A 15401-nucleotide genomic window follows, 5' to 3' on the forward strand; every position below is an offset into this window, starting at 1 on the left:
TTCAGATGCTGTGTCTCCCTCTCTCTGACCCTCCCCCATTCATGCTCTGTCTCTCTCTGTCTCAAAAATAAATAAACGTTAAAAAAAAAAAAAAATTAAAAAAAAAAAAAAAAGAAAGATTGATTTGTGTATGAGTGCCAAATGAATCAAGCTAAGGAGAGAATGAAATAAGGGAGAATGACAACGTTATAGTGCTTTAAGCATGAAGTGAAACAAGACTGTAAACTAGGGTGGTAGCAACTGGAAGAGAGGAAGTAATAAATCTGAGACCCCATGCAGACAAAAGTCCCCAACAGGACTTGATACAGGTACGAAGGTACCTAGATATAATACGCTAATTCTAAACTACTCCTGGCTCAGCTATACGAAACGTGCATCCCCTTCCCAACTTCACTCTACCCCAAGAAAAGCTTTTAAAATCTAATAGAAGGGAAAACTCATCTTTGGAAGAAAAAAAAAAGAAAGGAAAAGAACAAACACAATCATTTGTACAGGGCACTCGGAATCTAACCTCAGTGTTTTACTACAAGGACAACTTTTGCAGGCACCAGGCAGGGACCCGCTTGAATCTTTACCAGAAGGCTGCTAATTTCCTTAAGGTAGAAATCAATCCCTATATTTAAGGGAAACTACGTGCATAACACAGTGAGTTCAGGGTGCCTGGTGGCTCAGTCAATTGAGCCTCTGACTCTATTTGGCTAAGGTCATGATCCTGGGGGTTGTGGGATCATGCCCCGTGTCAGGCTCTGCACTGAGCATGGAGCCTGCTTGGGGTTCTCTCCCTCTCCCCCCGCGCCCCGCCCCTCTCCCCTGTTTCCTCTCTCTCAAATAAAAAATAAAAAATAAAAATAAAATAACACAGTGAGTTTAGAGTTAAAGTCAAAAGACTAGTTCAACTTCTACCTCTGTCACCTATGCTTGAGTATGGGTATGGGTATGTTATGTAGCGGGAATGGGGGAGGAAACGTATCTAGAGTCTCATCTTCTATACTAGGAAATCAAGAGATACTGCTTGATTAAAAAATCAAGTAGGAGCAATATAATCAAGTTATAACAGAGAAATGGAAGTAAATATAAAACAAAACCAACAATAACAAACAAAAGCTAAAGGAGGTGAAAATGGTTGCCTAAGGGAAGGGGAGATGAAGACAAGCAGGGTAACTAGTATTTTTCACAATAACCTATGTAGAACTATTTGATGCTTTAAACTTTATGTATGTATAATTCTGATGAAAAAAATTTTTTTAACAAACCTGGTTACTTTTTAAAAACGGTGTTTTTTTTAATGTTTATTTTTTGAGAGTCAGAGAAAGACAGAGCATGAGTGGGGGAGGGGCAGAGACAGAGGGAGACGCAGAATCCGAAGCAGGCTGCCTGCTCTGAGCTTCAGCACAGAGCTGGACATGTGGCTCAAACTCACAAACCATGAGATCATGATCTGAGCCGAAGTCAGATGCCGACTGAACCACCCAGGGGCCCCTTGATGAAAAGTTTTTTGAAAGATATATAGCCATATGCTAATTTCCTGTTGTTTAAAAAAACAGTAATAATTTATTCTTTTAAAAAAAATTTTTTTTATGTTTTACTTTATTTGGGGGGGGAGGGGCAGAGAGAGAGAGAGAGAGAGGGAGAGAGAGAAAGAGAAAAAGAGAGAGAATGTGAAGCAGGCTCCAGGCTCTGAGCTGCCAGCACAGAGCCCAACGTGGGGCTCGAACTCACAAACACTGAGATCATGACCTGAGTCGAAGTCGGAGGCCCAACCGACTGAACCACCCAGGCGCCCCAGTAATAAATTTATTCTTAACTCCAGGACATCTTTACTTCTTAAATTTATTTATCTTTTGTTAAATGGGTTAGAATATATTATTTGATTCTTTTTTATTTTTTTATTTAAAAAAAAAAAAATTTTTTTTTTAACGTTTGTTTATTTTTGAGACAGAGAGAGAGAGCATGAATGGGGGAGGATCAGAGAGAGAGGGAGACACAGAATCGGAAGCAGACTCCAGGCTCTGAGCCATCAGCCCAGAGCCCGACGCGGGGCTCGAACTCACGGACCGTGAGATCGCAAGATCACAACCTGAGCTGAAGTCGGACGCTTAACCGACTGAGCCACCCAGGCGCCCCTCTTTTTTATTTTTTAAAGATTTTATTTTTCAAGTAATCTCTACACACAATGTGGGGCTTGAACTCACAATCCCAAGATCAAGAGTTACATGCTATACTATAGACTGAGCCAGCCAGGCACCCCAGGATAGAACATTTTAAAAATGTAACTTAACTAAGATCCAGGAGGCAAAGCAGCTTGTCCAAGGATTCACACTGAATTGGCAAATAACTCACTACATACAAGTATAAAAAGAAATCAGGCCTTTCCAGGAAGATCAATTCACCCACCTGATGAAAAAAGTAGGTAACAGCAAGGTCATTGTCATTTAAGAGGATTTCTTCTTCTGTCGTAAAAAGCCACTTTCGAATGGTCAGGCAGGTGCCTGGCACAGCTGATGTGTAATTCTGGACGTAGAGTTTATGAGGAAATTCATTAGGTGCCAGCTTACGTACTGAAGAAAAGACCAAAAAAATAAAAAATAAAAATAAAAAAGAAAGCTAGAAGATTAAAGATATATAAGGAATTTCCCTAGCATAAACTGTGTAAAGCAGACTACGAATGGCAGGCTATCCTTAACCAGAACATCAGGTTAGATCCATCAAGCAGCCTGCTATGGGACCACAAAATAACCATTTCTCTACCCAAATGTATCCCTTCTAACTATGACTATGGCCAATTAAGTCTTAAACTGACTGAAATCTATCACCTGTATGACACATCCTTCAGTTAACATGCAGACTGGGCAGACAGCATCTATTCCAAAGTCAATTAAAATATCTTATCTATTATCTGGTAAGTTACAGTGATGTCCACTGAACATCTTTAAGGCAAGCCTCTCCTCTTACCCAGCTATGGAGCAATCAGAGTCTCTCATGTGGCAATTCCCTTGTTTGTTAAGAGCTGAAAGGCTCTCCCCAATCCCCATCCCCAACTCTAAGACATTCATCAAAGTGAAAAATGTTTCTGAGTAACGTTTCTTTCTCTTCCTAACAATGCACAGGCAGGATAAAACACTATCACATTTAATTTCTATATTGCTTTTCTTAAGAAAGGCTCAGAGTTTTTTCTTCTTTTGATGCTTACTTGACTTTGTAACACTGCAAAAAACAGATTTAATATTTCCCATTTTATTTCTTAACTAAAGCTTAGAAAAAAAGGATAAGATTAGAATCCAAGTGCCCGGTTCCCTAGCAATCCTTTGTAACATTTATATCTGCCTAGTTAGACCACAGGGAGTTGGGAAGATGAAGAATAATAAAAAGATGGCTGCTTCACGGAGAATCAACCTAGTTTTATCTTGACCAGGGATGGCAAGGTCTGATCAATCAATATTATCTGTTGTTTCTGGCCTTAGCCCCATGTATATGTAATGTGGAAAAGACCCATAAACTATAGGAAATCTATGTCATTCATAGCAAGCACTCAGACTTCCTCCCTTTTGTGATCTCAATGCAACCAATGTGGCCACCATCCCTAGCTTTTATAAAATAACATGAGAAACTTCCTGCCAACATGCAATGAAATTTCCTAGAAAGAGAATGTATATTTACATGGAAACTTAAATATATGCATCAACGCAAAGACTTTTAAGTAATGTATATTTTTCTGACTCCTGAAAATAAAAAGCTATTCTTAACTATCTACAAAAAGCATAAAGTACACCAAAATAAGTTGTGGCTAGATAGAACATCCCTCTTTTTGGCTATTTCATTGGAATATATTACTTTTGAACCCCTGATTTAAAAGAAGTTCATGAAGTATCTGTTTCAGTGCTAGGTATAAGTAAGTTATACTTACAAAAGAGGAAAAAGGATCATCAGTGATCAGACACCTTTTTGACTTGGGCTTAATAAGATTTGCCTGGTCTGCTTGTGGGAGACAGTCCTAATGAGTGTGATCTCCCCTTGCCTTCAAGCTCTTCTTCTCTAAGCAAATAGTTTCAGTCTGACGGCTTCCGGGAGCTTCAGTCTGATAGTATTAGAATAAAATACTCACAAACAAAACTCAGTATTAGGCTACTGATACTTACCAAAGGAATGATTGATCACTTCAAATAAGGCAAAGTAATTCACCGTTGTACTGTCCATGCCAACCTTTGCTGCAATAGCCTATAAGTAAACAGGATAGATTGGTTTCAGGGTAACTAAATCAGACAAACTATGGGAAAAGACAGGTGTGTGCATGTGCAGGGGGGAGAAGGGAGGAGTTTTGCCATCTCAGCTTCACATGAACTAAATTCATGGTCTATACCTTTTCTTTTTATATGTATGTGTGCACATACTCATGCATACATATATATGACATAAAAGGGGGAAAATACCTATATTTGACCGAAATAGATATAATCTCTAAATATGAGTTTCCATGTCCAATTCAAGCTAATAAGCTATCCTTAAATATCATCTTCCTTCTCTGAAATATGATTTCATCCCACAAAAGTCTTTTTTAACAGCACTTACAAGTAATGTGCTTCACAAGAACAGACCTTAAGAAGAAAATAAATTCTTAAATATCCAGTCTCATACATGTAACCTACATTTATATTTATTTATTTGTTTGTTTATTTATTTATTTTCATTCAACCTACATTTAATACAGGCTGTTAACATGCAAAATCTTTATCTTTGGTTCTTGAGCCGAAAAGAGTTTGTCAATTTTGTTCATGCTTCACAAATTGTTCTTATTTATTTTTTGGATGATCCATGCCTCAGGCTGAGGATCTCCATTTCCTAAGAATTACCATCATTGATATCGACATGAAAACAGCAAAATGTTGTAACAGAGACATATTAAACAAGTATCAGTCCTCCTCTCTAGGAGCTAATATGACAAAAAGCAATTGAAAGATTCCACGTACAAATAAAACTAAAATTACAAATGACAACAAAACTCAAAAAACACAAAATAGTACCACAATTTCTTTTCAAGATCAATCCCAATATAAATAAGGTATTAATTGAACAAAATACAATTGTGGAATGTCAGTGGCTCAGTAGACCAAGTATAATTATACCATTCTCATTCTCATCCCTGATGACACTATAAACGTTCTAAGTTACCATTCTTTACTGCAGTGAATGGAAACTGAAATGCTCTCTGGGGTTGGAAAATGGTTTATAGCTACAAGTCTCAGTAAGCGGATGAGGAGAAAAGTGCTGCTCCTCACCAAAAGGCCTTGCTAGAGACAATTTGGGGGCGAGAGGCAGAAACAAAGAATACAAAACAAAAACATGAGCAACTTGTAAAATTAACATTTTCCTTGCAATCACTTCACCCTTTTATAATTTCAGAAATACCTTGAATTCTGCACATACCCTTTGCCATGGTATACAGTACATGAGCAAATGTATGGGGAACATATTGTTTGCTACAAAGGAACAATAAACATTAATATCCAGAAACCTGTTAGTCTCCCTGAAAATCTTGATCACATCAGGATTAAAGACAAAAAGGCCTAGGCCTAAAAGCAATGATTATATCTAGCACCCAGATCATGATCTTTAAATGTAATTTCTCACTGAAAGAAACCAGGACTCCTTGAGGGAAGTGGCTGATTATAGATCTAGGATAGGAAATACACAAAGATGAGGCCAGAACACCTTGTTGTACCAAAAAGCAAGGATGCTATCATAAACAAGTAAGTTGCATCAGAAGAATACAGGAGCAGATATGAAGGAGCTTCCACTGGCCAGAGATGAAACAATGTGAGCATCGAAGATGATACACATGATTGATTAAATAATACTGAATGTCTAAAACCCACAAATACTAAAGTAAAATAAAAATAACATAAAATAAAATAAAAATAAAATAAAATAAAAATATCTCATTGGATATCATTGGAATCACCAACATCACACTCCAATGCCAACATTACACTCTGAAAATTGGCAATTAAAAAAATTAAATATTTATCCTCTCTTTCCTACAAACTGTATTTTAGGATAACTATATACATAGCCTTAGTTGGTAAGGAAAAGTTCTGTATAGAAAAATTCTACCTAACAAATATGAAGAAATGACAGAATTAATGAAATTACTGGTTAAGGCAGCAATCATCAGTGTATACACTCATCTGATTACAGGCCAATGGGGAATTTTACAATAGAGAGCCCAGGTTATCACCATCTAAATAAATGCACCGATTAATCTCAGTATCACTAAAAATGGGACAACCAGACAGATACTGTGTACCTCCTGAAAGCAATAGGAAAGATATATCTCACCAGTTAGGAAGTATTCTTATAAAAAAGCTGAACCTATTCGAGCTCTCTAGAGAAAACTTCCATTCATGCAGAATGTAAGGAGATGGACATATTAAATGATGCACATAAAAATAAATAGATAAATTCAGAATGTGGGACACTGTACAACACAGACCCAATTTCTGCAACAAACTAATAACATCTAAATAAAAAAGGTGAGGAAGGGAAGGGAAGCTGCTTATATTCAAACAAACATAAAAACTGGGGCGACTGGGCGGCTTAGTCAGCTAAACATCCAACTTCGACTCAGGTCATGATCTCATGGCTCGTGGCTTCGAGCCCCACACTGGGCTCTCTGCTGTCAGCACGGAGCCTGGAGCCTGCTTCAGATCCTCTGTCTCCCTCTCTCTCTCTGTCCCTCCCCTGCTCGTGTTCTCTCTCTCTCTCAAAAATAAACATTAAAAACAAAGATAAAAAACAAACCTTGTTTAGATCCAGATTTTAACAAACAATAAAAAATCATTTTTAGACAGCTGGAAATATTGGGACTATGGATTTGTTATTAGTTAATGCCAAGGAAATACTGTTAACTTTTTAGGTCTGATAATGGCTTTTGTCTTTATGTAAAAAGAATGCCTTTATTTTTTAGAAATTTATACTGAAATCTATACAGGCCCAATAAAATGGAATTTGCTTTAACATATTTAAACAGGGGCACCTGGGTCGCTCAGTCAGGTAAGCATCCTGACTCTTGATTTCAGCTCAGGTCATGATCGTGGGTTTGTGGGTTCAAGCCCTGCCTTGGGCTCCGTGCTGACAGTGCAGAGCCTGCTTGGGATTCTCTCTCTACCCCTCTCTCTTTGCCCCTCCCCCACTTGTGCATGCTAGCTCTCTCTAAATAAACATTTAAAAAAAATAAAACATTTAAACAAAGGAAAAGAAAAAAAAGATACACGTATAATGCAAATGTGGCAAAATCTTGATGGTTATTAAATATGAATGATGCGTAAATGGAGGTCCACTGTACTGTTCTGTTTATATTAAAGTTTTCTACAATTAAAAAGAAGCAGGGCTGGAGCGCCTGAGTGTCTCAGTTAGTTAAGCATCTAACTCTTGACTTTGGCTCAGGTCATGATGATCTCACAGTTCATGAGTTTGAGCCCTGTGTCAGGCTCTGTGCTGAGAGTGCCGAGTCTGCTAGAGATTCTCTCTCTGCCCTTCCCCCACTGGCACTATCTCTCAAAATAAATAAATAAACTTAAAAAAAAAAAAAAAAAAAAGAAAGAAAAGAAAGGGAGGGGTGGCGCTAATTTCAACCACTACGACCCAGGATACATACTGTACTTTTCTTTAAAGGAGGGCAAAGTACTTTCACATTAATAACAACATCAGTAGTAGTAGCTCACATTTAATAAATTATGTGCCAGATAGCCCAAGCACTTTATTAACTCATTTCATCCATCCTCCTTAGCTTCATACCATCCAATGTTGAGTCTACTTGTTCAAGTTTAATTTACCTGATACACTTGGTCTGTAGTACTGTTCTTTTTAACCCTGACTGTAACTGTTGTTCCATCTGGTAATGCTACTCTCAGTTCTACGTCGGACACACCATTGTAGTTCTGTGGGAAAAGACACAGAGACATAATTTGTAACTCAGCATATCCTCACTCTCCTTATAACATGCTGACTAAGCAACAATCTAAACATGTGATAGAAAGTTAAGTTCCAACGAAAAGGGGAAAAAGACACCTTAAAGTCAATACATTTTACAAGTCAGAAAGCTGACTTCAGGCTGCAGCAAAAGTTAACCTTTAAGATGAACAGGGAGGAAAGAAACATGTTAAAGCCAGTGTGCCCACATTTCAAAACGGAACACTTGTGTGAGGCAGTCTAGGTCAAATACAGATGACATTTTTGGCCTACTTCCAAACATTCAGAACTCACCATTGAGAAAAGAAAACAACTGGAAGCAGTAGTTTTGACAAAAATTCTCTGGGTTTAAATGGTTAGGCATGCTAGATTGGCTCAAGTAGTGTAAGTTCCTCCCTGAACTCAGAAGGAATCGTGACACCTCTGACAGGAAAAATGGATGAAAGGCAGGAATCTGAGTTAACGTGATGCCTAGTTTTCTTCGAAAGAGTAAACAATTCTTATCCCTTAATTCAGAAGATCCTTCTTTCTTATTGCTTTTGATGATTAATACATTCCTCTAGCTTGTAAGTTTGATTAGAGAGAAACTATTGAGGAGCAAGTCCATCTTCGTTTATCACTTAAAAAATGGTGCTATCTATTGTCTAAAACCATCCTAAGCATTAATTATAAGCACTTGTCTGCAAGAAATTTATAACCTAGTTGAGAAAATAAGACATACACATATAAAATAACTAGTAGATAACGCACTATTTAATATAGCAGCATTACATATTCATTCTTCTATTCAATTAGTATTTATTAAGCACCTCTAATATGCTTGACATTATTGTAAGGCACTGGGAATACAAAGATGGTCAAGATTTAGCTCTTGGTCCAGAGCTCTAATGTATAATACCATGGTGACCAGAATTAACAATACTGTAACGTATACTTGAAATTTGCCAGGAGGGTAGATTTTAAGTGCTTTCACCACACGAAAGAAAGAAAGAAAGAAAGAAAGAAAGAAAGAAAGAAAGAAAGAAAGAAAGAAAGAAAGAAAAAGAAAGGAAGAAAGGAAGGAAGGAAGGAAGGAAGGAAGGAAAAGAAAATGGTAACTATGAGGTAATGGATAGGTTCATTAGCTTGACTGTTGTGATCTTTCACAATGTATACGTACATCAAAACATCAAGTTGTACACCTCAAATATAGATGATTCTTATTTGTCAATTCTAACTCAATAAGGCTAGAAAAAAAGACTTAGCTCTTACCTACAGGTAGTTCACACTGTAGTGAACTAAAAATATAAAGTAATAATTTGATTATATGTACACAAAATGGGAGAATAGGATAGCAACAAGGTGATGATTGAGTGGTCTGACTGCAAAAGTTCCTAAACCAAAGACTTGAGGGACACCTGAGTGGCTCAGTCAGTTGAGCGTCCAACTTCAGCTCAGGTCATGATCTCATGGTTTATGAGTTTGAGTCCTGCATCAGGCTCTGTGCTGACAGTGCAGAGCCCACTTTGGATTCTCTGTCTCCCTCTCTCTCTCTGCCCCTCCCCAATCACGCAGGCTCTTAAAAAAAAAAAATAAATAAATAAAGATAAAGAAAAACCAAGGACTTGAGTATCAGGGAAGGCTATGCAAAGAGAAAGTGAACCAAGCGCTAGGTCTTAAAAGATAAGCAGGATACATAAGAAAGGCAACTTGAAAAAAAAAACGGTCATTGGGGGAATTTACAGCAATTCAACCTGTAATTGACATCTTTATCCCCCGCCCGCAAGGAGCCAAGGGGTGAACAGTCATTGTGGGGAGTATTTACCTACCTCATCTGATTCTGATAGGAATTCCTGCATGATGTCACTCTCACCAATGACACGTATTGAGCATACTGTAGAAAACAAAAATTGAATCTGGCGTGAGACCCTAAAATGGAGACTTTAAAGTCAACAATGTATCAAGGTTTAAGTATAAATCATCAGTAGCAGGCAATGCTGAGGTGGTCATTCCTGATGTATAACACATTAAGGCACAACAAACATTCATATAAATATGAACCACAACAGAGGAAAATTAGGATGTTCAAAGATGTAGCTTGCTAAAAACATTATACATAGCCAAATGAAGTCATTCAAAATAACACTTCAGTAAATCTAACTTTGCAGTCTCATGTGAACGAAGACCAAGCCAGACAACAGAGCTAGGGTAAGGTCAATCAGGAATAAAGCAAACACAAAACTGAAATACAGAAGGAAAAATGTATACTTGGTCTACCTAGGAACGAGGCCAGTCAGAGAACCATAAGCAGTTAAAAACACTTTGGGAAAAATGGGTAGGTAATTAAGTATTAAGCTCAGCGCATCTTCTCACCTCACTGACTTAAGCTTCAAAACAACAACCTTTAAAAGGAAGGAAGGAAGGAAGGAAGGAAGGAAGGAAGGAAGGAAAGTAGCTAATTGTCTAAATCTAAGAAAGTTAATTTCCTGACACTCTCATGAGGATAATGAGTTATACTGATGACTTCACTTCATTTTATTAAAAAAATTTATACCCTTTTCATTTCCCAAGGGCTGTGTTTAGAGGCCATTCCATGTTAGAAAAAAGCTAAAAACAGATGAGGAAGTCTCACTACCTTCTACAGGGGAAACAGTTTTTCTTCAGGGATAAGGCTCTCCACTAAAATTTTAAAAAATTCAACTAGGTCAATTAGTTCTTACACAAGGACACAGAATTAATAAATATCACATAAGACTATTTTTCTATTAAATTAGTATTTTAAAGAGAAGCCTGTTGCACAACTGGCAAATTATATAACTCTATAATGGAGCGAAGCAAGGTGTCTTCTCTGAGCCACAAAATGAACTATCTTATTCCGGAGATCTGGGTCATTTCTCCTTGACTTTCCGATAACCAAATGTTTCAGCATCCATATCCACAAACTCCTGATGTACTATTTGGAAGTCCTGAGATAACAAGTAAAGTTTCAATACTTCCACCTATAACCTGCTTAGATCAAGGGGACTTTAGAGATCCACAACTTGGCAAACCTATCCATGGACAACTGTAAGAGGAAAAAGGACTTTTCAAGTAGGATATGCCAGTGAACTAAGAGTCATTTCAATAAAAATGTTTTAAACACAGCCCACTTAGTTGCCAAATCAATTCAGCATGTTGATGAGTAGGTCTGTACGTGTTTGCTGGCAAATAACATAACCCAATAAAGGTCCCTAATACATCAAAAACTAATTATGCATTTTTCTGTTTTTAAGTGCTCAGCAAGTCAATAACATAGGCTATTAATCCTTGTATTGGACATTTCAGTTTTGGCTTCAAAGCTCAGATCATTCAACACCAATGGTCAGAAATTTGATTTACTTTCACTATTCAGTTTCAGGAAACTTAGCCATGCGGTTTAAGAGTTGCAACACATACCTAGAATCCAAGTCTACTTAAGGTAGTAGCATTTAATAGGCCAACTTACCTTTTTCTAGATATTCTTCCAACCCCCGACGTCGGGCATCTAATTGCTGTTCTGATAAAGAGAATGGCCACTTCCCTGGAAGTCGGGGAAATGTAAAGTTGGCAAACTCTCTCTTCAGGTTCTGGTGTAGGATAGCAAACTCCCGGTACCGCTTAGAACACAGCTGCCTCCCTGCCATATAAACATTGTATACCTGGTGAGGGGGAAGAACAAAAAAAAAAAAAAAAAAAAAAAAAAAAAAAAAAACAACAAACAAACAAAAACAAAAAACAAAAAAAGCCTACTTACTACCAATTAAATCACAGAATCATCTAAAGTCAAGCTCAGGCTGATACTGGTGAGGTATATTCTGCTATGCACTTAACAGAGAACATGTTCAAGGTCACTGTCAAGTAAGGCTTACTTTCAATAAGCATGCCAGAAATGATGTGGACAACAGAGTGCTACTCTTTTCAAGTGACCCATAATCTAATTTTTGCTATTAAAATTACCTCCAACACAGTGCTTTCAATATCTTCAAAGACAATTTTCAGCTTTTAAGCGTGGATCTTTATTTTTAGAAAGTTAAAAGTCATTCAAAGCCAATGGTAAATCTAGTGAATGAATAAGCAAGCAAATTTGGAGAGAGATGGATGTACAAAACGAAGGTGGATTATAAAGCATTGTGACTGATATTTGTGTGTGGTCCAAACTTCTAAAGGAATGTCTAAAAATGATGTAACAGTGGCATTTTGTTAGCAAAAGGTTTCTGTGGCAAAAACTCCTTTCCTGAAGTCAGGTATCCTTAGCTTTGCTCTTCCTTAAAATCGGGTTAACAAAAAGTGAAATAAACGTATTCTAAGGACCATCTTGTAATAACAAAGAGTTAATAATCCTCATGAAGAAACAGTTAGAGATTTTTGTTTATTGTTCATAGATGCCTGCCAAACTTTTAGAACAGGGTCTGGAACATAGCAGGGAGTCAGTAAGTATTTGATGAAGAAATTAATGCATATATGTGAAGTTTCTGAGTATGCACCCACATAAAGGAAACTCTTGAATATGTACCCTCATAAAGTGACGGAATGTGTAATCCAAAAACATCTAATAATCCAAGTTACCCTATATTCTCAGAACATATCAAATTAGGCAGAGATGGGAAAAAAAGGCCCCAAATCACATTTACTGGTTTTGCAAAAATCATTCTGAATTTTAAATGTGCACAAAACAGATCATCTACACATGGAATCAAGAGTTAATCACTGAGAATGTGTGGGCCAAAGCCTTCCCTTAAAGCTCAAAAAGAATCTTTACCATGCTTCTGTGATTTAGGAAGTATGAGTTAAATGCAAAAATAAAATAATTTACTCATTCAAGACTCCTCTCCCATAACTCTCCAACTATGATTCCTCCCCCAATTAAAGGCAAAATCTCTAATCACTATGAAACAGTCTCCAGGGATGTGTATGATCCTGATCAATGAGCTTTCTTCCTGTGATTATCACTCAAAGTTGTGACTGTCTGTGATGAAGCACATATATTACCAAAGTATTCCCATCACTTCCTCCTGAAGTACAAATGCATAAGAAAACAAGAGTCTCTTTACACAACACCACCTGTTCTCTTTGGAGCAGGCAGTCTTAAAAAAATTTTTTTTTAATGTTTATTTTTGAGAGAGAGAGAGAGGGAGAGAGAGAGAGAGGGAGAGAGAACATGGGGGGGAGGGGCAGAGAGAGAGGGAGAGAGAGATGGAAACACAAACTCTGAAGCAGGCTCCAGGCTCTGAGCTGTCAACACAGAGCCCGACACGGGGCTCAAACTCACAAACCATGAGATCATGCCTTGAGCCGAAGTTGGACACTCACCCAACTGAGCCACCCAGGCACCCCTGGAGCAGGCAGTCTTAAGAAGTCTTATTCAGTTTGGTCTTATATACTTCCATCTCAAACTAAACTATCCAAATTTCTCACTAATATCACCATTCCTTTGCTTAAAAAGCAAGTCCGCAATACTATAGGTGATATGTATCAGCCTGAATTCCTCATACAATGAAGAAAGGAAGGGAGGTAAAACTAGTTAGTGACACTGCCGGCTCAAAGATCTGCCCCCAAGTCTCTTTCCAAGGAAGAGTACAGTAGGTCCTTGATAATGTACATGAAGACTATGACTGCATTTCCTCAAAGGTGACCACTTGAGTGATCTCCAGTCCAGTAAAATATTTCCTAGGGTAGAACCCTAGAGCTTGAGAAGCCTTTGTGATAGTTTCAAAAAGAAATCTGAAAAGTTGATTCAACTTTCAGTTTCTTGATAAAGTGAGAAGAGTTAACATTAAATAGCCTCTCACCTACCTCCCTACCAATCTCTATTTAAATGTGGCATCACAGGAAACAGAAATATAAACAGGATGCCTGACAGTTCTGTAATATTTTAATGCAAGTAGAAATGGCTTCCACAAGAGCCAAAAACACTTTTAAATTAACTGTGCTTAGTAAATGAGAAATATACAAAAAGATCACAACAGGAGCACCTGGGTGGCTCAGTTGGTTAAGCCTCTGACTGGCTCAGGTCATGATCTCAGTTTGTGGGTTTAATCTCTGCATCAGGCTCTGTGCTGATAGCTCGTAGTCTGGAGCCTGCTTCAGATCCTGTGTCTCCCTCTCTCTGCCCCTCTCCTGCTTGTTCTCTCTTTCAAAAATAAACAAACATTAAAAAACTTTTTTTTTTTAAATCACAACAGAGACTGCTTTGTTCTTCATTGGTCCTTAAAATGAACCAAGATCTATTAGTATTTGTATTTCCCTGGTTTGGATACACTCATTTGCCCAAAAAATGACCAATTCACTTAGTGCATGCTGAGATCTTCTGCCTAAAACTCATGAATGTCCATGATCCATGAGAAACGTCCAGAGCCTCATTACAAATGAGAAAGTCCATCAAAAAATATATTCTCTGGGGGTGTCTGAGTGGCTCAGTCGGTTAAGCATCTGATTTCAGCTCAGGTCATGATCTCACGGTTTGGGAGTTCGAGCCAACTGTCACGCTCTGCTGTCAATGTGGAGCCTGCTTTGGATCCTCTATCCCCTTCTCTCTGTGCCCCTTCCCTGCGCATGTCCTCTTTCTCTCTCAAAAATAAATAAATGTTGAAAAAAAATATATATATATATTCTCTGGACTTAAAGGAGAACATAATCAAATAGAAATTAAAGATATACACAGGCAGGCCGTGCTTCTAGGATCTTTCCATTTTAATTTAAACCCTAAGACTGGTTGGCTCATAAATGGAATTAGATGAAGTTAATCTAGCTTGTGATAGTACACTGAATTTAATGATCACTGGTCACCTTCTTCTCCAACTGACCATAACCTACAAGACTTCAAGTTGGAATGTTCAGACTGCAAAACCAGTTGTCTGAGAAAACAATTCTTTCTTCCTTTTTTTTTTTTTTTTTTTTGGTTTATACTAGTTTATTTAGGGATTCCATTTTCATTCCTCAATAGACTTTATATATTTCTTATATTTTTCTTCACTCATTAATTCATCCAATTCTGAAGGATTACTGTTATCTTGATCAGACAACCATCTTCCTAACAAGATTTGTTGACAAGTCCTGGATTTTCTCTAAGAGCTTCATTAATTTCAGTTACTTCTTCTGATAGAGGAGAATAAGAGTTCACCAGCAGCTTTCACACTGTCCAAAGCACCAAACTCATTTTGTTTGTTCAGTTTGGTCCCAACTTCAGGCAGACTACATTAAACAACATCTCCCAAAGCTTCCTGTGCAAAATTGCTGATTCCCACTGTTCCAACATCATTTCTGTTGTTTGTCTGTGAATTCATGCATGGAGAGCAGAGCCCACCCTCAGCCCCAGGACCTGGGCAGGCAGGGCACTGCAGGCATGGATTCCGTACACAGGTTACAGGCCTCAGCCCGCATGCTCCACATCACTCATAGCACCATTGAGGGTAACAAGTTTCAGTCCTCTTGAGATAGTC

At 37.8% G+C, this 15401-nt stretch overlaps 1 protein-coding gene across 2 annotated transcripts in view; it reads right to left on the reverse strand.

The window, feature by feature from the left end:
* The window catches only part of SNX27 (sorting nexin 27), a 70190-nt gene that overhangs the window by 14515 nt on the left and 40274 nt on the right, over nt 1–15401 (reverse strand). Inside the window, exons 1-6 of one of the 2 annotated variants that reach the window (XM_078451433.2) lie at nt 11920–13047; nt 11429–11621; nt 9774–9838; nt 7830–7934; nt 4137–4215; nt 2395–2558 (exon numbers count right to left, since the gene is read on the reverse strand). In XM_078451433.2, the coding sequence (XP_078307559.1) occupies nt 2395–2558; nt 4137–4215; nt 7830–7934; nt 9774–9838; nt 11429–11606 (591 nt within the window). In that variant the 5' untranslated portion in view covers nt 11607–11621; nt 11920–13047. Of the gene's footprint in view, nt 1–2394; nt 2559–4136; nt 4216–7829; nt 7935–9773; nt 9839–11428; nt 11622–11919; nt 13048–15401 lie in introns of those variants that run through there. The other variant, XM_060622821.3, reaches the window with a different exon arrangement.

This window comes from Panthera onca, chromosome C1 (assembly GCF_046562875.1).
Source record: "Panthera onca isolate mPanOnc1 chromosome C1, mPanOnc1 haplotype 2, whole genome shotgun sequence".
Taxonomy (NCBI): Eukaryota; Metazoa; Chordata; class Mammalia; order Carnivora; family Felidae; genus Panthera; species Panthera onca.